The sequence below is a fragment of the Malaclemys terrapin genome, chromosome 1 (assembly GCF_027887155.1).
Source record: "Malaclemys terrapin pileata isolate rMalTer1 chromosome 1, rMalTer1.hap1, whole genome shotgun sequence".
Classification (NCBI taxonomy): Eukaryota; Metazoa; Chordata; order Testudines; family Emydidae; genus Malaclemys; species Malaclemys terrapin.
The window spans coordinates 114,383,061-114,408,361 of NC_071505.1; the positions used below are offsets into that span (position 1 = coordinate 114,383,061).

At 43.8% G+C, this 25,301-nt stretch overlaps 1 protein-coding gene across 1 annotated transcript; it reads left to right on the forward strand.

The window, feature by feature from the left end:
- Positions 1-9,930: 9,930 nt before the first annotated feature.
- MGST1 (microsomal glutathione S-transferase 1) lies at positions 9,931-24,883 on the forward strand. Its single transcript, XM_054036155.1, has 4 exons — positions 9,931-10,034; positions 18,838-18,985; positions 20,167-20,261; positions 23,682-24,883. Exons 2-4 carry the CDS (start codon positions 18,860-18,862, stop codon positions 23,926-23,928), a joined length of 468 nt encoding a protein of 155 aa, XP_053892130.1. The 5' UTR covers positions 9,931-10,034; positions 18,838-18,859; the 3' UTR covers positions 23,929-24,883.
- Positions 24,884-25,301: the final 418 nt, after the last annotated feature.

The following is a 25,301-nucleotide window of genomic DNA, read 5'->3' on the forward strand; positions in this document are numbered from 1 at the left end:
TGGCAGGAAATTGCAGTTAAGCAAGTTAGATGCCTGCAAGTCACCCGGGCCTGATGAAATGCATCCGAGAATACTCAAGGAGCTAATAGAGGAGGTATCTGAGCCTCTAGCTATTATCTTTGGAAAGTCATGGGAGACGGGAGAGATTCCAGAAGACTGGAAAAGGGCAAATATAGTGCCCATCTATAAAAAGGGAAATAAAAACAACCCAGGTAACTACAGACCAGTTAGTTTAACTTCTGTGCCAGGGAAGATAATGGAGCAAGTAATTAAGGAAATCATCTGCAAACACTTGGAAGGTGGTAAGGTGATAGGGAACAGCCAGCATGGATTTGTGAAGAACAAATCATGTCAAACCAATCTGATAGCTGTCTTTGATAGGATAACGAGCCTTGTGGATAAGGGTGAAGCGGTGGATGTGGTATACCTAGACTTTAGTAAGGCATTTGATACGGTCTCGCATGATATTCTTATCGATAAACTAGGCAAATACAAATTAGATGGGGCTACTATAAGGTGGGTGCATAACTGGCTGGATAACCGTACTCAGAGAGTTGTTATTAATGGTTCCCAATCCTGCTGGAAAGGCGTAACGAGTGGGGTACCGCAGGGGTCTGTTTTGGGACCGGCTCTGTTCAATATCTTCATCAACGACTTAGATATTGGCATAGAAAGTACGCTTATTAAGTTTGCGGATGATACCAAACTGGGAGGGATTGCAAGTACTTTGGAGGACAGGGTCATAATTCAAAATGATCTGGACAAATTGGAGAAATGGTCTGAGTTAAACAGGATGAAGTTTAACAAAGACAAATGCAAAGTGCTCCACTTAGGAAGGAAAAATCAATTTCACACATACAGAATGGGAAAAGACTGTCTAGGAAGGAGTATGGCAGAAAGGGATCTAGGGGTTATAGTGGACCACAAGCTAAATATGAGTCAACAGTGTGATGCTGTTGCAAAAAAAGCAAACATGATTCTGGGATGCATTAACAGGTGTGTTGTGAGCAAGACACGAGAAGTCATTCTTCTGCTCTACTCTGCTCTGGTTAGGCCTCAGCTGGAGTATTGTGTCCAGTTCTGGGTGCCGCATTTTAAAAAAGATGTGGAGAAATTGGAAAGGGTCCAAAGAAGAGCAACAAGAATGATTAAAGGTCTTGAGAACATAACCTATGAAGGAAGGCTGAAAGAACTGGGTTTGTTTAGTTTGGAAAAGAGAAGACTGAGAGGGGACATGATAGCAGTTTTCAGGTATCTAAAAGGGTGTCATAAGGAGGAGGGAGAGAACTTGTTCACCTTAGCCTCTAAGGATAGAACCAGAAACAATGGGTTTAAACTGCAGCAAGGGAGGTCTAGGTTGGACATTAGGAAAAAGTTCCTAACTGTCAGGGTGGTTAAACACTGGAACAAATTGCCTAGGGAGGTTGTGGAATCTCCGTCTCTGGAGATATTTAAGAGTAGGTTAGATAAATGTCTATCAGGGATGGTCTAGACAGTATTTGGTCCTGCCATGCGGGCAGGGGACTGGACTCGATGACCTCTCGAGGTCCCTTCCAGTCCTATAATCTATGAAAATAAGCAAGGAACAGAACTCGCTCTAAAATGCATAGAAAAATGTGTCCTGGAGGAAAGCCCAAAGAAAAGTGATGGAATCCACACCCACCACAGGACTCCATGAGCTCTGTAACTGGAGGCAAACCCAATTCAAAGAGGGAGGAGGGTACAATGCTTACCCATCAAGGGTCTGCTCTGGCTGTTAGCTGTGAGCTCACAGCTGAATGGGGGCAGATTCCTCTCTAGGGAGCACAGAGGTGTGTGCCTTAGAGGGGGGCCTAGAGAAGGAAGCTAAGAAGGAATGTGGGGGGAGTACAGGAATGTCTCCCCACTAATTACAGGGAAGGGTTTGCCCAGGATGATTTTACTGGAATGGCATCTGTGCTCTCAGGCGCCCAACCTGTGGCTCAGGTTTTAAGAGGAAACTGTGTAATTGTTCTCCCAAAAGGGAGCAACCATACAGCTGACCTCTTTGCAACAGAGAGAGGTGCCCCAATCCAGGTTCCACTTTTGCAAAATATTGTTCCTGCTGTACTTGTGAAAACTAACTCTTTCTCTTTAAGGCAGGATAAAAGCCTTTCCAATAGCCCTGGTGTCCGTGAATATGCTAATGACCCACCTGAGAAACGGGAGGAGGCAGCCATTTCTCAGGCAGGTAAACCTCTCCTAGCAGCAACTCATGGAGCACTGAGTAATGGGAGTGAGCAACACGAAGGAAGGGAAGATATAGAGATATATTTGTAGAAAATTAGAATTTAGAGATGCTCCCTCATAAGGGACAGTGTTATGAACAGAGCATTTTGGAGATGTGCCCTGGAGGCGGGAATATACCGCATGGCTGTGTGCAGCAGCTCACTACAGAAGTTCTCCAGTTCGTTTTATTAAAAGTTTTTTATTTCTTTCTCATTCATTTGGTTTGTTATTTAATGAAGCTCAAGATCGTTACAGGGTCCTTCCTGGGTGATTCTCTATAAATCATGAAAGGAAACTGTTGAGTTTAAAAAAAGTGGGCTGGATCCTTTGTTCTAGACACCGGACTGGAGGTGGCTGGGAAAGGTGCCTTAATACCACTTTTTTTGCATTCCTCTGATCAGCCTGTGAGGTAACTTACAGCAGCCACAAGGTTGTATTGCTTATGGCCCCCAGGAATCCCCAAGGCGTGGGTTTTCTCTGACCGTGCTTCCTTCCCCTAGTAATTCCCCAGCTGCTGTGCCCACTCCAGGGCACCTGGGGAGTCCATCAAACAATACTCATGAAACCAGTGAAATGGGCTCCGAGGCTTCTTTGTGCCACTGGAGTGGAGCAACGGAACAGCGACAGGATTGGGGTAAATCTTAGATGATTAAAATTGAAAGGTTTTTTTTTTTTTAAATCTCCTTTACTTTTTACCATTTTGTTTAGTTTTTGCAGTTCTTTCAGTTTGAACAATGAAAACAGACTGATCAGTTTCTGAGGAGGAGGGACTTAAACTGGGAATCTCCCTTGTTCTGCCCCCCAGCTATTTTGTTTTGTGCGCCACTTGTGACTTACACAACCAAACAGCTCTGTTCCCCTTGAACTAGGTGCCTCCCTGTAGCCTCGACTTAGATGCCTATCTCAGTGAGAGGGGCTGATGTAGGGTTACCATATTTAAAAAATAAAAAAAAGAGGACACTCCACAGGCCCCGGCCCCGCCCCAACTCCACTCATTCCCCGCCCCTTCCCCAAAGTCCCTGCCCTAACTCCCCCTCCTTCCTCCCAGCCACGCGAAAAGGGTTGCCTGAGCGCTACCGGCTTCACGGTTTGCCGGGCAGCCTCCAGACTCTGCGCCCCCGGCCGGCGCTTCCCCAGCGCAGCTGGAGCCCGGGAGAGGAAGCGCCCAGCCCGGGGCGCAGGGTCTGGAGGCTGCCCGGCAAACCGTGAAGCCGGTAGCACTTGGGCTTCTGGCAGCCCCCATCCCTCCGGATCCTGCGCCCCCGGCTCCGGCTGCTGTGCTCCTCCCCTGACTCTTCGGCTCTGTTTAAGAGCCGAGCTGGCCAAGCGCTCTGGCTTCGGGCAGCCCCCTTGCCTCCGGACTCTGCGCCCCCGGAGCAGAGCAGCTGGAGCCCGGGAGGGGAAGTGTCCGGCCCGTATTTTTCCCGGACATGTTTGGCTTTTTGGCAATTCCCCCCGGACGGGGGTTTGAGTACCAAAAAGCCGGACATGTCCGGGAAAAAACGGACGTATGGTAACCCTAGCTGATGGCTTAGCAGATATCCATCCAGTGGGCACCTTCCATTGGCTAGCTGAGGCAGCTCCCCACCTGGTGTGTAGGCTTTATGGATTGCAGACTAAGGGACCTATCTCTCCCCATTTATTGTATAGGAAACCTAGACACCTAACTCAAGCTTTGTGGATTGCAGTGTGTTCCTATGGTTTTCTAGGCACTGCAATGCCTAAGTGTCTGCTTTGTTTTGCTTTCTGCCTCGTATGCATTATCACGATGTGGCAGCGTTTTGGCCTGCAAGCACTATATATTTAAACTTTTTTAAAAAGGTCTTTTCATTGGATTTTTTTTTTAAAAAAGGAAACATGTTTTATAATCTCAGTGTGTGTAACACCTGTTTTATTAACAATTTGGCCTAAACTGACTTTCCAATGGCCTTCAATGTTCTGAAATATCTTCCCAGAACTCTCACACTCCAACTAAAAGTAACTGCTCAGTTGGAGGAATGTTGCAGACAGCTGTGGTTGATACCCCCAATGTAATTTGGGTCCTTTGGGGCCTGTAATATATCTATCCATGAATGCTACTGTCAGCTGCAAAGATAACATTAGACCACATGCATTTTTTTCCGAACTGAGACAATGACTGCAGAATGTACACTCTGCGAGCCACTAAACAAGGCAAACAGCATCCCAAACATGCATACATACAGAGAAGGTTCATCCTCCCATCCTCCACAATCACACACAGCACCGCTGATGCCCCCCCCCCACACACACAGTTTGCAATGAAATTGGGCATTCCTGGAGAGAATAGCAATTGAAAGGTAGGAATGTGAGTGCTGTGGCAAGGAGAAAGAAGATCCTTTGGTTCTTGTATCTGGAAATGTTCTGCACTAACCAAGCTGAAGCTGCCTTCTGAATTGTTGCTCAATCAAGACTACAAGGGTCACGTACTATAGGGAAATGATTCACAGATGTTTTCATGTGGTGGACTGCTTCTTACGATAGCCATGTTCTTCCGGATACCTGCCTGTCCAGGCTCTTGAGCTCAGTTCCAGACATTCCTTACAGCAACTATAGAGCTTGCTAGAAGTGAGCAAACTATTTGTAGTGAATATTTCTCAGTTTAGCTCTTTTTCAGTTTTCAAATGATTAGTAAACAGGCTTTGATTTTTATTAATGTATTCATTACTCATAATTGAACAGATAAACAGTTTGTGAACTGTCTTCATTCTGTCTTCTACAATTTGCTGTTCATTATTTGCAGTGTGTGATTGTTCACTTAAATCAGAGTATTGTTTCTGCTCCGTGGTCGGATGAGTGAAACTTTATAAACCAGCTGAGAAGTGCCAATAGAAAATATCCATATTCATCTGTAAATATCATAAGGCGAGAGGTTCTCTAAACAGCTGCATGAATGAATGTTTGTTGAAAAGCGAATAAGGGCACAAACGTGGTCCAACTGAATGCCTATTAGGGATCAGAAGAGACATTTATGAATATTATTGTTTATTTCTGTATTACTGTAGCGTCTAGAACAGGGATAGGCAACCTATGGCACGCGTGCCGAAGGCGGCACGCGAGCTGATTTTCAGTGGCACTCACACCGCCTGGGTCCTGGCCACTGGTCCGAGGGGCTCTGCATTTTAATTTAATTTTAAATGAAGCTTCTTAAACATTTTAAAAACCTTATTTACTTTACATACAACAATAGTTTAGTTATATATTATAGACTTATAGAAAGAGACCTTTTAAAAATGTTAATGTATTACTGGCATGTGAAACCTTAAATTAGAGTGAATAAATGAAGACTCAGCACACCACTTCTGAAAGGTTGCTGATCCCTGGTCTAGAAACTCTAGGCATAGGCCAGGTCTCCATTGTGCTAGGTGCTGTACAAACAGATGGTCCTTGCCACAAAGGGCTTACAATCTACATAATACCGTTTTGCAGTATTCACTTGCTCTGCTGTGTGGCGACATGGAAAATGAATAGGACAGACTGAAGGAGGTAAGATGAATTATGAACATGCTTTAATGTTTTTAGTGCAGCTTCTTGGTGATGTTCCCTCATTTTGTATTGGTATTTCCTGTCTGACTGGCTTTACATTTATTTGTACTGAACTTTGCCTTCATTGTGTGCATGCCTCACTGTTCTCATCTCTACTGGGCTCTTTGCAGTTTGGTTCTGTCCTCCAGGACTGGTGATTTCTTCAGTTTCGATGTTGTTCTCAAATTTTATTGTTTTTGGAGGGAGGGATAGCTCAGTGGTTTGAGCATTGACCCACTAAACCCAGGGTTGTGAGTTCAATCCTTGAGGGGGCCATTTAGGTATCTGGGGAAAAATCAGTACTTGGTCCTGCTAGTGAAGGCAGGGGGCTGGACTCAATGACCTTTCAAGGTCTTTTCCAGTTCTAGGAGATGGGATATCTCCAAAAAAAAAAAAATTATCATGACTGAACTTACAAGAAAAGAAATCCTGAACAAATACATCAAGCATCAACATATGGAGTAGAGAGTCACTTGGCTGTTTTTGAGCTATAAACTGATCCAAAAAAGCCTCTCACTCCTCAAAAACAGGCCTGGACCAGGCTATGACTAATAAGAAGCATCACTAATTGAAGACAGATACATCAGTAATGTTTCAGAAGCAACTCCACAGAGTACCTGGATGGCAGATTGAGATCCTCTGAAATAGGGGTGTGTGAACCACAGTGAAATTACATAGTTTTCAACATCTTATGTGATAAAAGTATTTTTAACTAGAGGGAGTAGGACTGTGCACTCAAGTAAATGGAGTTGTGCCAGGGATGAATTTGGTCCATTATCAAATATTTTTGCAACAGTTTTATACTCATTTGGAATTACAGTTAGTAAATATTTTGACTTAAGATCTGAAATACTGAACCATACAGTTTTCATGATTCATATTATTTTGTAAACTATTTGTTTATTTGTTTTAAAATGTGGGAAACATTGGCTGTGTCTCCACTCCCAGACTTCTGCCAGCATAGAAAATGTTCAGTTCAAATTTAATTCTAAGAGTGCGAAAATAATTCTATGTATTTTTGTTTCTCCATTCTGGGGCGGAGGGGCGGGGCGGGGCGGGAACTCTTAGATCTGTTGGCCCAGTTCTGCAACCCTTACTTATTCCTGAGTTTCAGAGTAGCAGCCGTGTTAGTCTGTATCCGCAAAAAGAACAGGACACATGTACTCCTGTTCTTATTCCTGAGTGACACTTACTGGCTTGAGTATTTCCATTGACTTCAAAAGGGAGTACTTGACAGAGTAGGTGTCTACTCAATGTGAATGAAGATTGCAAAACTCACCCTTGGGTCTCAACTTTAACAACAGGACTGCTGACTCTGCAGTCTTTTCTCAACTGAATAGTCCCATGTTTGAGTAGTCACATTAGGGCTGCAACGGCAGTATTTTATTAGTGTAATGAGATATACATGTGTTGCAAGGTCAGTGAATCACTGAGAACATAGATCAGCTTTTAATGGTCTTTAGGCACCTAAACAGGTAGATAGGTGCCTAAATCCACCACATAGGCACCACTGGCATTTTCAAAGGTGTAGCTCAGGTGCCACCTGCCCTCCCAAGATTTTCCTCCGTCCACATTTTCAAAGCAGCCTAAGCGCTGCTGCTATCCTGCAACTAATGAACTGCTCAGACTGTCCTAGCTCAAGCCAAAGCCCGGAGGCCCAGAAGCAGAATTCTTAAACTAGACAGGGTGGCTTATCTTGACTGCAGGACTCTATCCTGTAGGCATGCTCTGTTATCTGTCAGACCTTGCAGCACCAGGGCCAGATGCAGGCCACTGATAGGTGTTGGGGCAACACAGCATCCCCACAAAAGACAACCAGGGCTCAGGGAAATATAGGATGAGTGTGAGAGGGGAGTCAAGTTTGAGAGGAGGTGGAGATCAATATGGGAGTGGAGAGGTTGGCTGCTAGGGCATGAGCTACCTAAGTGACTTACCTAGTTTAGGCTGGTTTGTGGCTGAGGATCACGAGAAGGGGGAGGTTCCTATCTCTGGTCCATTAGACAGGCTCACTAGGCCTAAGCCCCTTTCCTTTCTCACCCCTTTCCATGGCATTTCACTCCTGGCTAGTTTGCACAGCTCCCAGCTCATCTGGCTGACTTCTGAGGAGGATCCCTTTGCTAGGTGCTTAACTACTCCCATTAACTTTATAAGGAGCCTTGGTGGCATGGAGATGCCTAACTCGGGGCCAACAATTCCATTAGGTGGCAAGATTCCTAGGAGGTAAGCAGTGCTCTGCCTGGCCCAGCAACACCTAAGTCCATTTAAAATCAGCTCCTATGTGCCTAAGACAAGTTTGACAGCAGTGCTGGCATTTTATGCAATGTGTCCATTTTGTATCTTTCTGATCTGCCACATAGTGGTGAGGCTGCTTCTGAAATCTTCTTCTCCCAGAGTTAGTTCTTCTTTCTTTTTCAGTTCTTGATAGTTGGATAGACTGCAATTTTGTTTACTTGTTCTGACCTGGTTAGTCTGAACGCTTTGGCATAACGATGATTAGAATGACACAGTCACAGGATTATTGTCACTGACACTGAGGGAGAAACGGAAATGAAGTTTCAAGGTCCAGTTTCTCTCTTTCTTCTTCAAGTCCTAGTGCGCTGGCTGATAAAATCCATGGCACATCTCTCTTCACTCTTTTAGTACAAGCCTTTCACTTCCTGTAAAACCTAATTGTGAGCAACCTGCTCACCGTTTTGTAAAGGAAACTTTTGCTACTGGGCTAAATTTTCAAAAGCACCTATGTCACTTAGGAGCCCAAGTTGTTGGGGTTACTAGGCCTGCCTGAGCCAGAGTTCTTCCATGTTTAAACTCTGTCCTTCCATGTTTAACTCTGATCGACCTCAACAACCAAGGACAGGAATTGGAATGTGTAAATAGCCAGTTAGCAATTACGACCTTGTTCATACCAGGTACCAAACGATAATGATGAGATTGGCATGTTTCTAGCTGGGGAAGGGGTAATAAACTAAGGGTAAACAGAACCAAATAACAGTTTAGGGAGAAGTTACTAACAAGCTAGATTTATAGCCCTAGAATGATTTAATTGCTTAAATGTATAAACATGCCTTCGGTAGAGAGGGGAGGGGAAGTAAAGAGGGGGGGGGGGCTTAGTTGTAAAATGTATAAAGAAGAGAGAAACTGTTTTTGCTGGTGTGCTTGATTTGAGACTTGCCTGTCTCCTTGCACCACTTTGAGATCTCAAATAAACTTTGATTGTTTCTCCACCCCGGTATGTTTATTGACGCGAAGCACTCCGGGCAACGAACCCCACTGTTACTGCCCTCGGGCCCCTGTGCAGGCAACAAAGTCCTAAGCCCAAGTCACTTTTGAAAATGGAAATTAGGCTCCTCACTCACTCAGGGTCTTTTGAAAACATTATCCATTGTGTATTTGTAATGGAGATGGGCCCAAATTGCACCTTTTGGATTTCATACTGGATTTCAACACTCTCCCAAAATCCAGGGGTGTTCAGAGGGTATGATTCAGGCATAGCTCTCAGGAAACAAACTGTGAACCTCTTTATTCACACTGTAAAGACGTCACTAGCAGGTGTAGTCACGCTGAAGTCAGTGAGACTGCTTGTGTAAGCACCTGCCCACCAGTGGGAGTAAGGGGTTCACCATATGGCATGGACTTGTAACCCCATCATAATGGAAACATTCCCAAGGCCTGTTAAAATGCAAGGAGAACTTAAAACTCCACTAATAAACTCTCAGAGGAATGGTGCATGCTATTGGCCAAGTGCCCTCAAGGTTCCTTCCTAACCTTGAAACACTGGAGCTGTTACAAAAGATCCAAACCCTGCCTCTTCCCTACTTGCAACACACCCAGGGGAGTGTGATCCTCTGAGCTAAAGGGTGATCATGCTCCAAAGTGAGGGCCTGGGGTGGAGGGCAGCAGGAGAATGAAGGTGGGTGGAAGGGAAGGAGAGAAGGTGATAGCAGGAGAGTAGGGAAAGATCATATCAGATTGGCGGGGAAAGAGGTAGGTAGGAGGGAGGAATCAAGGCAGAAAAGAAGGGGGCAGGCCGAGGAAAGTATCCAGGGGGTGAGGAAAAGTGGGCTGGAGTGAAGGGAACAATCCAGGCAGCGAGGGCCAGGCAGAAGGGGCGGGGAATTTAGCTAGGGGCGTGCCAGGAAGGAGGGCGAGCTGCTCCAGTGGGCGGGCCGGCAGCTGCGAGCGCAGAGCCAGTGGGGGGGTCGGTGCGTGTGAACCTTTCGCCTGTCCAGCCGATCGGGAGCCAGGTGCGTTCAGTGCAACCTCTGGGTCTGGGCGCGTCGGGGGGGCCGGGCAGACGCTGTGGGGTGTCTTCCCATTACCACTTGTGTGCAGCGGGGGCTACATGGCTCACGGAAGCCCAGCAACACGCCTTCCCCGCATGGCTCCGGACGCCAGCCTGAGAATCAGAGCTGGGCCCCAGGCGCAAAGTTCAGCTCCAGGGCGCAACTTCCTTCCTTCGGGCGCGGGGAGTCGGTTCGGGGTCCCTCCGGCCCGGCGCGAGTGGATCCTGAGCGAGTGAGAGCAAGGCTCGGGCTCGGGCTCTGCCTTTTGGCTGAGGTTTGTCAGAGAAGGGGCCAGGGAGCAGCGATCAGTGAATTGTGCTGTTGCGAGACTCTGTCTGATTGGCTCTGTGTTCTGCAAACCAGGCTGCTGTTTTCTTAGGGGATGATCGGGTTATTCTGGTGACTGCCAGTAAACGCTTAATTTCCCTGCGCACGCACTCCCATCCAAATGAAGGGGATTCCTCCTGTGACCGAAGGAACTCTCGCCATCCATTTGTCCGTTCATTTTAATGAGGCTGTTTTGCATGGGCAAAATTGCTCCCTTCCCTAGATATTTGCAGGATTGGGACTCACGTTTGTATATTCAAAACATAACAAACACCTAGGGTTGTGTGGGCAAACCTGAAATGTTTTAAGGAGACTGCAGGCTACTTGCAAATATTCAGCTTTGGAATAAACAGGGCCCCAAATGATTTAAATTACTTAAAAAAACAAAACGTTCTCTGAGGATTCTTTACCCCACTGCCCTGCCCCCAAATTAATTAAACTAACTTTGAAAGTTAGTGTAATTACATGTAAAACTTTGACCTGAGGAAGAACTCAGTGCTTGGGATGTTGTCAAGATGCAGGGTAAGGCAGTAATTCTTCTCAATGCTTTTTGCCATGAATGAATTAATTGTGTATTTAAAAAAAAATCAACCAAGTCAGCATGATTGTGAGTAAACTGACCTATCCTTATGCCCATTGTGTACAGTGGTGATGCAAGGAAAAGCTGATAAGGTTCATTAGCATGAAATTGCAGAGTCATGGCTCTGGGCAAGTGAACTGGCGCCTTTGGAGATAAGAGGAACATGTCAGAGCAGGAGTATTGTGCTAGACTTGTGGAATTCTTTAGACAGATGGTAATTGTAGTGAGATATGTGCAGTCCTTTTTCTGGGTCCACAGAATGAAAAAAGATTGAGAATCAAAATAGGTGGTATGAGGAACTGCGGGGTTGAGGGAGACCACAAGATCTTTATCCATGTTTGCAAGAGGGGAAAATGTTGGTGAACCACTGCTCTTGAGATGCTGAGGCCATGTTGATATTATGTGTTAAAATGTTTTCTTTAATTGATTTAGGTATAAAACCCACATGCGGATACTCTTAAATCAATAAATGTGTTTATCTCCATCTAGTTTTAACTGATTCTTTATTAAATCAAGATCAATTGATATAAGCCAGTTTTAAACCAATTTAAATGTGTCCACACTGTGGTTTTGCCCTAGTTTAACAAAATCAGGGGTTCTCAAACTGGGGGTCAGGACCCCTCAGGGGGTCGCAAGGTTATTATGGGGGGATCGTGAGCTGTCAGCCTGCACCCCAAACCCCGCTTTTCATCCAGCATTTATAAGGGTGTTAAATATACAAAAAAATGTTTTTAATTTATAAGGGGGGGGTCGCACTCAGAGGCTTGCTATGTGAAAGGGGTCACCAGTACAAAAGTTTGAGAACCACTGAACTAAATGATCTTTAAAAGAACGCACACAGTTAAACTAGTGCAATTTGGGCCTGATCTACATGACACAACTTACATGGACCGAACTATGTTAGTGTACACACTACAGCATTGTTCCTGCCGATGTAAGAGCCCTATGACACCGACATAGTAACTCCACCTCCACGAGAGGCGTAGGGCTCTCATGTCAGTTTAGTTACTGCGATGCTGTGTCTGTGTAATCACAGTGTTGACTCTGCGTTAGTTACACTGGCTGTTGGTTATCTTGTCAATTTCAGGGCTCCATGCTGGAGCCCTGAAATTGACAAGAAAGCCAGGCAGCTAGAGCTGGCTGGCCCCGGCGCCCCGCTCATGAAAGCGAGAAGCCCAGGTGGCTGCCCCCACAGGGAACAGGGAGGCGAGAGCCTGGGGGGGCAGCTGGGTTCCTGGCAGGGAGCTGCCTGGAGCTGAGAGCCCTGGCTCTCAGCACACTGCCCCTCTTCAGTTGGTGAAGCGCTCCTGGTGAGAACATGCACCACCAACAGGAGGAGGGTAGCGTGGACATCAGCTACTGCAGTAATTACTGCAGTGGCAGTAAGTTGACCTAACAAAGGTCAACTCAAGTCTGTAGTATTAACATGCCCGTAGAGTATAGACAAGGCCGTTCCACAAAGCACTGGAAACCATTTTCTACAGAGAGTGGCCTCCTCTTGTAGCTTCTCCCTGTAGCGAACCCCACTGGACTTTAACAAGAGTGCTATGCACTGCAGGCTTGAAGCATCAGGCCCACAGTTTGCATCTAGGCACAGCAGAGAAGAGCAGAATTTCAGAGAGCAAGATTTAAACCAAACAAAAACTGGACATACTGATGCTAAAGCTTCTGGCTGCAACAATATGGGCAATGGGATGTTAATCACAATTGTGGAACCTTGACAGACTGGCATGGAGTTAACATGGTTCCGCTATCAGCGTGGACAAGGTCTCTGAGATCTTCTCACTTAAGCTTTGTGGAATCCAACCAATTCTTAGGGTATGTCTACACTGTGATAAAACACCTGCCGCTGGCCCATGTCGGCTGACTTGGGTTCAGGCTGCGGTGCTATAAAACTGCAGGGTAGATGCTCAGGCTGGAGCCTGGGCTCTGAGGTCCTGTGGAGGGGGAAGGTCCAAGAACTCAGGCTCCAGTCCAAGCCTGAACATCTGCCCTGCAGTTTTATAGTCCTGCAGCCAAGCCCTGCAAGCCCGAGTCAGCTGACATGAGCTGGCGATGGCTGTCCTGTGAGTCTGCAATCACGGTGCAGATGTACCCAAAGATTATGTCCACAGTAAGGAAAAAAGGTGTTAAAATCCTAGTAAAGACAAGGCAATTGGAGTTTTACCACAAGTTAACAGTCAAAGTAAACCCTAAGCTCCTCCATAGTGTTTTCCTTGATCTGATAACACATGTGAAAACTGCAATCCGCCTTGTCTTCATGGGGGAATTGGGAGGGATGGAAGGAAAGGTGAATTCTTATGCGTTAAAATCCTAATGAAGACAAGGCCTAAACTTAATAGAAGCTTGGAGCTTCTGAGATCAGTTTTCACAAATACGGAAAATAGGTGAATACAATGTTATAGTGAGCATTGGTTGTGACTCCTATATTTAGGACTATTATGACCCTTTCTTTGAGAAACTGTCATACCTCTGTTAGCAACAGGCCTTGGATATTCAGCAGGCAGACTCTCTCAGGCTGCAGAAGTGCCCTTTTTCGTTTTTCCTTTTTTTATGGTCCCGTGAAATTCTGTTAATCTTTGCTGAGAGACAAATGGTTAAAGAATCACTGTTTCCTTTCTCTCGCCACCGTTTCTCAAGAGACTATTGCGAGCATGCCATGCCACATAGCCCTGGGCACATCTGAGAGCTGCTGTAGTGGTGTGTTGGGGAAAGGGAGCTAGAATGGGCTTGGCTCCTTCACCTCCAGACCTAGCACTTGGCCCCAGAGATCTGTACCACAGTTTGGGAGCACTGCATGGAGTAGAGGCCCTACCACCACCTAGTGAATGTGTGGGACAATGGACAGACACTGGCTGATCTGGTTCCACCAACTATCCCTTGGACACAACTGCTCATGTCCCACAAAACTGGGGATAACAACAGTCTTCTGCTTCTAGCTAATGCAGTCCTGTAGTTCAAGTAGAAGCAGTCTCTGCTGCAATGCTGAAGGTTCAGGTCAAGATGGTTATGATAGAACTTGTTTTTCTCTCTTTTGTAAAAAGAAAGACCGACCCTCCGAAATCACCTACAAAAGAGCTGTGTTAAAAAATAATTGCAAAGTCAAACACTTGAAAGTTAGGAAATGCCAGATTTACGGTTGCCCGAGCAACCTTAATTCGACCCCCTTGTGTGTGTGTTTTATGATAAAGTCTTTAATTACAGGTTCACATATTATTTTTTTTTTCTACGGGACCCCTGCCTCCTTCAGTGCATTGGTTGGTTGCATGAGGGGTCAGAATTATGGCTGCATTGGTAACCACAAATTTAACTTTTCTAACTTTCAGGTGCATGACTTTGCAACCCAAATAATGGGGGCCTTAATGTAGGTTTTTGTTGGTGGTGGGTGGATGTTGGTTTTTTTTTTTTTTTTTTTTTTTTTTGTTACGGGTCCATCAAGGGTCGCCCTGATAGTATAAGCCACCTGACTTTGCTCTTGTGACTTATGAACAGAAAACCTCCAGCAAAATAACTCTTCAAATTATTCTTTGGGGCAGGGACTGTCTTTTACAGAATACTTGTGCAGTGTCTAGCACAATGGGGCTTCAATCTCATCCGAGGAGCCTAGGCACTACTGCAATATAAATGTTTTATTTAATCTTGATTATTTTATGTAATGTGTAGCTGACATAAAGTTCCATCCTCTCCAGAGCATTATGCTGTTGAGAACAATCTCCTTGGAACTCCTTTAAAAAGCCTTGGGAAAAGAATTTACAGTTGCCTATTCTTTTCTCATTAACCAACTATTTTTTTTTTTTGTTAGTGTAATCTTTTCCTGCAAATGGTGGTAAAACCTGTTCTTAAAAATTCTTTCTAAAGGGGTAAAATACTTAGGCAAGTTTTGTTTTGATTACAAAGCAGGGTCAGTGTGTCCCTGAGTAGATGGAAATGAAGCAGTTACCTTTAGATACTGATGATACACTCAAATATGTGAATAGCTTTATTGCAAAAAATGAGATACTCATGTCTATTATTTAAATATCATACTAATACATATAGTATGTTGCTGATACTTTTTAAGTAAAAATAAAATCATTCTTTAACCCAGAAGAGACCTACCGTATACACTCGTTCATAAGCCGAATTGTTTTAGTAAAAAAGGGAAGCACCAGAGACGGGAGTCGGCTTATGAACGGGTATAGAGAGGGAGAGGTGGGACACAGCCCCTCCCCCCAACAGAGGGAGCAAGGAGAGGCAGCACAGCCAGAAGGGAAGAGGCGGGGCCAGAGTCTCTCCGCTTCTGGCCACGCTGCTCTCCCCCCAGCCTCCGAAGCAGCTTCAGCTCCAGGGCTGGCAGGCTGCAGCCGTGCCGCTCCCCCCCCCCCACCCCAAGCAGGCTGGGGCCACGTCGCTGGAGCACGCTACAGCCATGCCACCCGGCTCAGCCCACTGGAACGAGCTGTGGCCATGCCGCCCGGTCTGACGCACCGGAGCAGGCTGCAGCCGTGCTGCCCAGCCTGCTGGAGCAGCTCCAGCCAGGCCAGAGACATCCTCCCTTGGCCCTCCCCAGATAAGGTGGGAAGGGATGGGATGGGGAGAGTGTGGAGGTCCTGGGCTAGGGATGGGTCGTATGCGGGGTGGTCACAGGGATTACTCCCAGCTTCTCCCCCCCAAAAAATTTCCCCACCAGTTGCTGTCCCGGCCGGTCAGGGTAAGCAGCTGGCGCATTGGGACACTTTGTTTTACCTCTGTGCCTGCGGACGCTCGAGGTAAACAAACCATCTCGGCCCGCCAGCAGCCTATCCTGATGGCCCGGGAGCCAAAGTTTGCTGATCCCTGAATTATAGGGTCGGCTTATGAATGGGTTATAAAAATTTTCCATTTTTACTTATCCGTCTTTGGGGGGGAGGGGAGGTCGGCTTATAAACGAACCGGCTTATGATCGAGTATATACATTTCTGGCTACTATCATGTGCCCTGTATCCAGTTCTGATTCCTAAACAATTTAAAACAAACAAACAAAAATATCAAATCTAATGCTTCTGTTCTTTACAGGGTACAAGCAATTTATATGTGGGGAGAGGAAGGGAGAGAGAGAGAGAGCGTGTGTGTATGTGTGTGTGAGAGAGAGAGACACACACACACAGACAAACATACAAGACAATGAATCACTAAAAGCAATAATACTTCGTTTTTAGTATAAATGTTCATTTGTATGTATAAGTGTTTTAAGAGTGTATTGGCAGCTACCCATGCCTTCCCTGCTCAAACTTAAAGGTCACCAACAAAGCCGAGTGGAGGGGAATGGATTAGCACCCTGCTTCTTTGCAATATATACTGAAGACTGAAGTTCTTTTTTTTTTTTTGCGGGGGGAACTGGTTTAGTGCGCTTTTTTTTTTTTTTTTTTTTTTTAACAAATAGAATCACAGAAATGAAGGGCTGGAAGGAATCTCAAGAGGTCATCTAGTCCATCCCACCCATCTGAGGAAGGATTAAATATACTTAGAAGATCCCTGACAAGTGTTTGTCAAACCTGTTCTTTAAAAACTCCAATTATGGGGATTCCACAACCTCCCTAGGCTAACCTGTTCTAGTACTTCACTAATCTTATAGTTTTTCCTGGTTTTTAACTTACATTTCCTTACTGCAAACTAAGCTGATTACTTCTTGTCCTGCCTTCAGTGGACATGGAGAACAATTGATCACTGTCCTCTTTGTAATGACCTTTCACATAGTTGACGACTGTTATGTCCACTCTTCGCCTTCCTTTAGGCCTTGTCTTCCGGTGTTCACGCTTTTTTACCTTTGCTTTTTGTAATGTAATGACTACAAGCAAGCAAGTTTACTTAAAATATCTGCTCAATGTGCAGCACCAGTCAGCAAAACTACAGAATGCTCAAACCTGGAGAAGAGCTCTCTGTAGCTTCAAAGCTTGTCTCTTTCACCAATAGAAATTGGTCCAATAAAAGATACTTACATGGCTACAACAATGCTGCAAACAGAATGTTAAGAACCATTTGGAAAGGGATAAATAATAAGACAGATAATATGATAATGCTGCTGTATATATAGCTATGATACACCCACACCTTGAATACTGCATGCAGTTCTGGTTGCCTCATCTCAAAAAAGATGTATAAGAGTTGGAAAAGGTACAGAGAAGGGCAACAAGAATGATTATGGGTATGGAACAGCTTCCATACAAGGAGAGATTAAGAAGATTCGAACTGTTCATCTTAGAAAAGAGATCGGCTATGACAGGTCTATATAATCATGAATGATGTGGAGAAAGTGAATAGGAAAGTGTTATTTACCCCTTCACAGAACACAAGAACCAGAGGTCACCCAATGAAGTTTGTAGACAGCAGATTTAAACCAACATAAGAAAGTACTGCTTCACAAAGTGCATAGTCAGCCTGTGGAATTCATTGCCAGAGATGTTGTGAAGGCCAAAAGTGTAACTGGGTTCAAAAAAAGAATTAGATAAGTTCATGGAGGATAGGTCCATCAATGGCTATTGGCCAAGATGGTCAGGGATGCAACCCTATGCTCTGGGTATCCCTAAACATCTGACTGTCAAAACCTGAGAGTGGACAACAGGGAGATGGGTCACTCAATAATTGCCCTGTTCTGTTCATTCCCTCTTAAGCATCTGGCACGTCTCACTGGGTTATATGGATCATGGGCCTGACCCTCTACAGCCATTCTTATGATCTTGTGGATATTTATGGGAAAAACAAGTTGTAAATGAGTGTTTTGGGGAAGCATATTTTGAACTTGTGAATGTAAGAACTTGTCCCAGAAATATCATGCAATAAAAGTTACACTCACCCAGTCAGGCAACAGACAGTACCATGTAACTAGCCATAGCAAACCAACATATTTTGATTTATTTCCAGAAATTGGTGAATAATCTTGAATAACAACTAAATTCAATCATCCTATTTGTGGACAAAACAGAAAAAGTGGCTAAAGTGACAAATATTCCACCAGAAAATATATAGCTTTGATATAGTTCTGATTTTTGCCTGGGACACTTGGTTTACCACTCCTACTCTTAAAAATCTAAACACACAAAATAGCATGGAATCTCTGACAGGAAGTGGTTAGAATTTAATACTATATAACTTCTGTAAGAGAGTGGCTTAGTCCCTATCTACCACTACAGTGCTCTGTAATGCCTTGTTGGGGTATCTGTTTTGTTCTGACTCAAGTGCCACCTGCTGAATCCCCTACACATAGGAGTGTTCTTCGGGGCCTCCAGTCGAAGTAGACATAAGTCTCTATGGTGAGTTCTTGATGAAAACAAGACAGATTAGATACATTTCTTCTCCTGTCTTTTTTCTTTCAATGATGGTCTGGTGGAGACTTTTGATAACCCAGATCTATATCCTGAGCAGGGTCAAGTGCATGCAACTTTAATTATGCTGCTAGTAATAAAAGCCCATTATATGATATTAAGTGGAAAGATAAACCTAGGACTGTCTCATCACACCCACCAAACTTGTTAGGGAAAAGACATTGAAGATGTCAGTCTAACTTCATGCTAGGGGAAAGTCTTGACTACTTTTATAGTGCTGATGACTGAAGGTGTATTATGTTCTGTAGTTAAACTGTTTTTCTTGGTGTGGTTGTTTAAATGTTTTGGCTGTATATTTTCATGACTGAATGAACAATTCCTTGAAAAGTAGAACTATAGGGCACCAAGAGGACTTTTTAGAGTTGCAGCCTAGTGAAGATAGAGGGTTTAGGCGTAGCGTTATTAAGTCTCAGCCTTAATTATGGTGTCGCTACAGCGCTGCTAAGGAAAGCTGTTCTAGTGAATGTATCATCATACTTCCATTCGTTACACTCTTGGCCTAAATTTTCTCTTGTAGGTCTTCAGTGAGATACGCAGAAATGGCTGAACTTGCCCAGCTAATTGACAGCGAGGTGTTCCTGGCTTATGCTACCTACACAACCATTGTCCTTTTTAAAATGATGCTAATGAGTCTTATAACAGCATTCTTCAGAATGACAAGAAAGGTAAAAACCCAGGGATGTAATGTGGCAGAACCGATTGAGATTCACATTAACATACAAAAGTATCAAAAGTATCTCTTCCCTTTTCTGCTTTAAATACTGATTTTTTTATTATTATTATTCTAATAATATTCAGTTCCTTTCCTTAGTCTGGTGGTGCTTCATTTAATGTCACTAATAGAAAATGCCTACCATCGTAATTACAAGGCAGGCTCTTTTACAGACACATTTGAGTTACTGTATCTCTCTGCTCCTGAAACTATTCCATTCTTCTATATAGAAATCCTCTCTCACTGGAGGATTCTCTCTTGTTGCCCAGAACGCGCTGTCTCTTGAGCACACACCTTATAAAGCAGATGTTGTGTGATTTTTTTTGTGTCAAACTAACCAAATAATAATTGGGGGTGGGAGGGTGGGGAGGAAATACACATATTTCCAAGCTGTGTGTATTGCAGTATTCCGTCTGGAAGTAACAAAGGACTATATAACTACGTGAGAGGAGAGGTAACAGCCTCCTAACTAGTTTAAAGGCAGATGGGAGGGGAGAAGCCCACCTGGCTACTGCTGCCACATAGGAATCTGAGGGAAGAAAGCAAGCAAGCTGGCAGCAATTATACCTACCATCTCTTCTAGATGGCTTCCCAGACCAATCATATCACTTCTATCTTGGCAAGGTTGAGTTTCAGTCAGCTTCCACTTTCTTCCAGCCCTCACTGTAACTGAGGCCTCGTCCACACACACAGATTGTATCGCATTAAGCTATACTGTTTTAGTTAGAGCAGTACAGCTCAACTAATGTGGAAACAAATCTATTGATATAAAGCACCTTTGTACCAATATGACTGTTCCCGAATGGGAATAAGCTATACTGATATATAGCACATTTTTTACCAGTATATCTGCTTCCACACTAGGGCATATAGCATTATAACTGCATAGGGAAAAAAATCCCACCTCTCACTCACGTAGTTATACAGCACAAAAGCTGTTATATAGAGTAGGCTTGATTTTTTTCAGGTTTGGCATTTTACAAGGCTTTGGTGCACATATGTAACCTCAGTTAGGATTACTGGGATGTTCTTTAAGAGAACACTTACACCAAGTTGCAGGAAGCTTTTATGTCTTAGCCAGAAGAGCTGCATTCTTCTAATGCATTTGGTTGGGGTGTTTGTTTGTTTGAACAGGCATTTAGTAACCCAGAAGATACAGCAACGTTTGGCAAAGGTGAGAATGCTAAGAAGTACCTGCGGACTGACCCAGACGTTGAACGTGCGCGCAGGTAATACCGCGGAAGTCTATCAGAACGATTCTTGGGTAGCAGAATAAAGCTATTTTAGAAAATTAATTACAGCCCATTTTCTCTAGGTCCCATATATATATATTGTTTATGTGGTAATCTAATGGAACAAGTGTCTAAAAAGAACACAATCTGATCAGCATATGTATTAAATAATATATAAATAAATATATAAAATTAACCATCTGGGTGGGCAAGGGCCTGATTGGATGAAAGCCTGATCCTGAGCAATATCCAATGTGTGTATGACTGGGCGGGGCGGGGAAGATTGTAAACCATGCTTAAAAACTGGGCTGAACTTTAGTGGGTTATAGTAAGTATAAATAAGCTTCTTATGCAACTTGCACATGAACAGCTGTGATTACTGACCTTTCCTTTTCAACTCTTGCTAAGGCAAAGGAAATTGTGGGGAAGAGGAATAGGTGTATTACCTATTAAAATCATGGAATTCAAGATAGTATCACAGGGCCCAGTCTGGCGAGGTGTTGTACTGAGTGGGAGTTGAGGCCTCTTCTCTCTTTGCATAATGGAATGTACAGGTTCCCTACTGTTGCACCAGTTATACAGGAAGATGGATCAGTCTTGTAATCCTATATTCTGTTAAAAAAATGGTAATGTGTCACTTAGCAATGTATTAGAATTTAAGAGCATTTCCATTCTGCCATGAGTCTTTCTCTAGGGGCTGAATATTGGTTTGAAACTTTTTTTGCTTTTATTTAGCTTGCGGTGACATTCGTCTATACTCTCACAAAAAATATTACTTAGATACTTTTTGACAAACCATTACTAATCCCCCTGCTGTCCCCCTGAAAAAGGAAATTTTTCATTTCATTCGGCTTTAATGAAGACTGGTGACTTATGTGGTATAGTAAAAAAAAAAAAATTAAAGCAAAAGGGATTTTATCAATATAAAAACGGCTAATAAACATGGCCCACAACTCTTTCTCCTAATGGCTTTAATATGAAGTTATATCTTCATTCCCACCGCTGGGGAGCAAGCTACCAAATGTCAGTGATGGGCAAGACTCTTTTAACATAAACAACAAAACTCTTTGGAACCATCAGTAGGAATCAAATGCATCCTTGCAAAGGTAGATTTATGTAGAGAGGATTCCACGTATCCTGATATTAGCAATTTCCAGTTAATGGCAACATATTGCTGCGAACCAATCCCATCCCATTAACATCACTGTGAATGGGATTTGGACATTGGCACCGGCTTACTACCAACTCTTTTGGGAAGAAAGCCCCCAGCTGAGGGAAGGTTTGTGAGGCAGCAGCAAGGAAGGAAGTGCCTTCCCTCACTGCAGCCCTGCAAACTTGTGGCCGGTGCTCAGCTGTCCCAGCTCCTCCTTCTGCAAACCTGCCTGCACACAGGCCGTAATGGGCTGCAGGCTGGGAAGTGAGGCTGTGAGCAGATCAGTAGTGGGGAGAGGGGCTGCAGCCTGGATGCCAGAGATGCAGAATGCGTGAATTCTTTGGGCTGCGCCCTGCTGCAGGGAACTGCATGCAGGGAAGGAAGTGCTGTGATATGCTGAGCCCTAATGCCTAGAGAGCTCAGGGCTCTGAAGTACGGTGTGGCCCCAGCGCTCCTGCTCCATGTAGAAAGCCCTGGCATCTGGGCTGCAGCCTTCCTCCTTACCACTGCCCGGACTGCAGGGCTTCAGCCAGGAAAGGCACGTCACGGCACTACCTTCTCTGGCTGCAGCCTCTCAAACTGGCCGTCCTCTTCAACTGCTGGATGGTAGCAATGTTTTGCTGGCAATGGAGGGATTTTTAATAAGTGGAATCTACTGTAGTTCCCTGAAGTCTGTTCTGGGTGGCCACCAAGGAGTCCAGGGCACTTCTTTATAAGGCTGGGGGTTTTCCCGGAGGACACTGGCCAAAAGTTCCCCATCTCCCCCTCTGTTGTGCAGTGAGTTGTTTGCTAGGTGTCCACTTGGATGATGGTCACAAAAGTGGCTGCATTTCAGTGAGAAGTCATTTCTGTACATGTATAGCTTCAAAAAGATGAAAAGGGCCATGTGAAAGTAGAATATTAAATTTGCTACCATAGTAAATTGTCCATGTAGGATACACTGTTATTTTAAAACATCAACAACAACAACCTACTAGAATTAAACACACATACAGTGTTAAGATTCTGTCCTAAGCCCTCTTCCCCAAAAGCCATAGACAGAGCCGTAACTAGCCATGTTAGCACCTGGGGTGAGCAAGCATATTTATGCCCCCTACTATTTTTTTCCCCCCATTATTTTTCCACCCCGGCGGCTTTGCACCCTGGGTGGCTACCCCGCTGGCCCCACCCTGGTTATGGCCTTGGCCATTGATTCCAGTGTTGATGCTTCCACAGAACAGTTAACTCAGCCCAGTTCAACTTACTCAATTAACATTGCAACACACATTCTTTTTACAACAGTGGTTAACTTTATATGCTGTTGGCAGATAGTTATGTGTTTTTTCTTTTGCAAACTTCATGACCACTGTGAAGAATGAAGCATACTGTAAGAGTGATTTAGTTTCAGTTGGATTTATTAGTGTAAGAAGAGGCCTAATGACATTTCTATGTTTAATGTATATTTTGAGTGTGTTTCTGCTTTTATGATAAAAAGCAATGCAAACAGTTCCTAATCTGTTACTGGCTAGCAGGGAAACCTAAAATAATTAATGGTAGTGCCAAACAGCAAAGCTCTTGCTTGAATTACATTTTTCCAAAGTTGTGGAAGGAGAGGAAGAGTTCTAGGGACAGGTGTGGAAGAGCAGTTTCAGATCTGGCGTTTTGGTTTGGGCCCGTTTCAAATAATTTGATTTATGACATCAAAATAACAATAGCTGAAAACTGTGTGGCCTAGCAGTGGAGAAGAAACAAATAGGACACTCATTAGGCCAGAGTACTCAAAAAAGAATGTTCTGCAAGATGGCTGAACTTCAGGCACTTTGATTGGAAGGAATAAAACTATTTGTGCGTTGAAGTTTGTCATGAAAATGTACTTGTAAAAGCAATGCTGCAGACTATCAAGGATAGCTGGAATAATGCACATTAAAGTACTTTCTAAAGAAATTTTTAGACTGACTATCCAATACAGCTTTAATATTTTGGAGTGCTTTTCAATTAAATTGTACCTCCAATGCACTCCAGGAGCTAGACAGTTATAAAATTTAAAATACAAAATAAAAGCCAGGGGGAAGGGAAGGGAATTGAGGGACATGCAATGGTAGGAAATATGTTTTTTATATTAACTCTTTACTGAGACTGTGCATGTACATAAAGATAAATGTGTGTTAGTCTGGTCCTTAATTGTTAGCACTGTTTTGAAGATGCAGTAAAACTTCCTAAGTCTTTTTTAAAGCAGTGCTTTATTCTGCAAAGTGTAACACTGTACAACGACTTTCTTTCCCCAGAGGCCATCTGAACGACCTTGAAAACATTGTCCCGTTTATTGGCATTGGTCTGCTCTATGCCCTGAGTGGCCCTGCTCTGTCCACAGCCTTGCTGCACTTCAGGATCTTCGTTGGGGCTAGAATCTTTCACACTATTGCGTATTTGACACCTCTCCCCCAGCCCAGCCGAGGCTTGTCTTGGTTAGCTGGGTATGCAGTTACCATCTCAATGGCATACAGGGTGCTGAAAACTGGATTGTACCTGTAGCTAGAACACTGCCTCATCACCCCCTCGACATTCCACATGAAGTTTCCAACAGTGCACTAGATTAAACATGGCTATCTCAAATGAACTTTCAAATCTTTGTAACAATTTTTACATGGTGACTAGGGCTGCATTTTTAACAAAGAGGCTCTTCATTCCTATTTGAAATGTTTCTCTTCAAAGCAAAAACGTTCCCTCCCCATGTCCTCTCTATTCACAGTCTGCTTTGCCAAAAAACATTAGTTTGAATGTTCTCTCTGTGATTTGTTGAAGGCTTAAGATTCTGAACATATGACAATGCTGTATCTAGAGCATGGGTGGTGATTTTCTACAAATGGATTCTTTTGGGCTGTATCTCTGAAGCCTAAATCAATAAAGACGAGAAAAAAAAAATAAGTGTGTTTGAATTTTTGTTTTTGTTTTGACTCCTCTAACTGCAGCCAGCAAATAGGATGTCACAATGAATCAGAGAGAGATTCAAATCATACAGTTCTTTTGAGGAACGTTTACTTTAATAATAAGATATAGCAAGTAATGCCAGGCCTTGCAAAGAATTTTTGATGAAATTGTTATTGGTGTAATCCACTATGGGATTAAAAAATGAAACTCCAGCAGATCAATTTTCTCAGGCTAATAGCATATTTAATATATATATTGTGTGTGTGTGTATAGATTTTTTTTTTTCTGGGCTAGATTCTATTTTGCTACACAGGTGAAAATTTGAATTCACTTTTTGGAGTTACTCCAGATTTATGGCTGTGTAGCAGCCCTTTTGAGGAGGGGCTGTCTTCATGATGGGAAAGAAGCACATAAGTGAAGGACCTAGCCTTTGCTCATGTGTATTCCCAGAAGATACATAGGTGACTATCTATTGAATGCATATGTTGTGGTGTGTTTCAAAAATAGATCAATAATGGAAGATCTTGCTCTGAAAGTGGAGAATAAAGCTTAAACTTGCTGATGATGTTAATTTGAATGTGTGAATGTCACAAATGTTTCATAAAATACCAAAGCAGTGCTTGAATCTCTGTAGGTCTTACTCAGTTAAGATCACTGGGTTCACATTCAGATGTATTTGAAGAAGTGGCTACTTTTTCTTAACCTAAGGTATGTGATGCATAGGTCATTACCAAGAATGGGCATAAATTCCAGCATCAGAAGCCAATGCCTACTATGTAACTGCCTCTTTAATAGTTACATTAGTTAATCTTGCTGCTGCTTTACCCCAAAATGTGGTTTCTCTCTCCCACTAGAGCTGAGCCATGCTGAAAGGCAGTCCCGGCAGTGTCCTGAGAACTCTCTCTCTGCTTCCCCTTTCCAGAGACTATTTCCTCTCCCATCTGCATGGGTGAGGTTGCAGTGTTGTGAGGCATGTT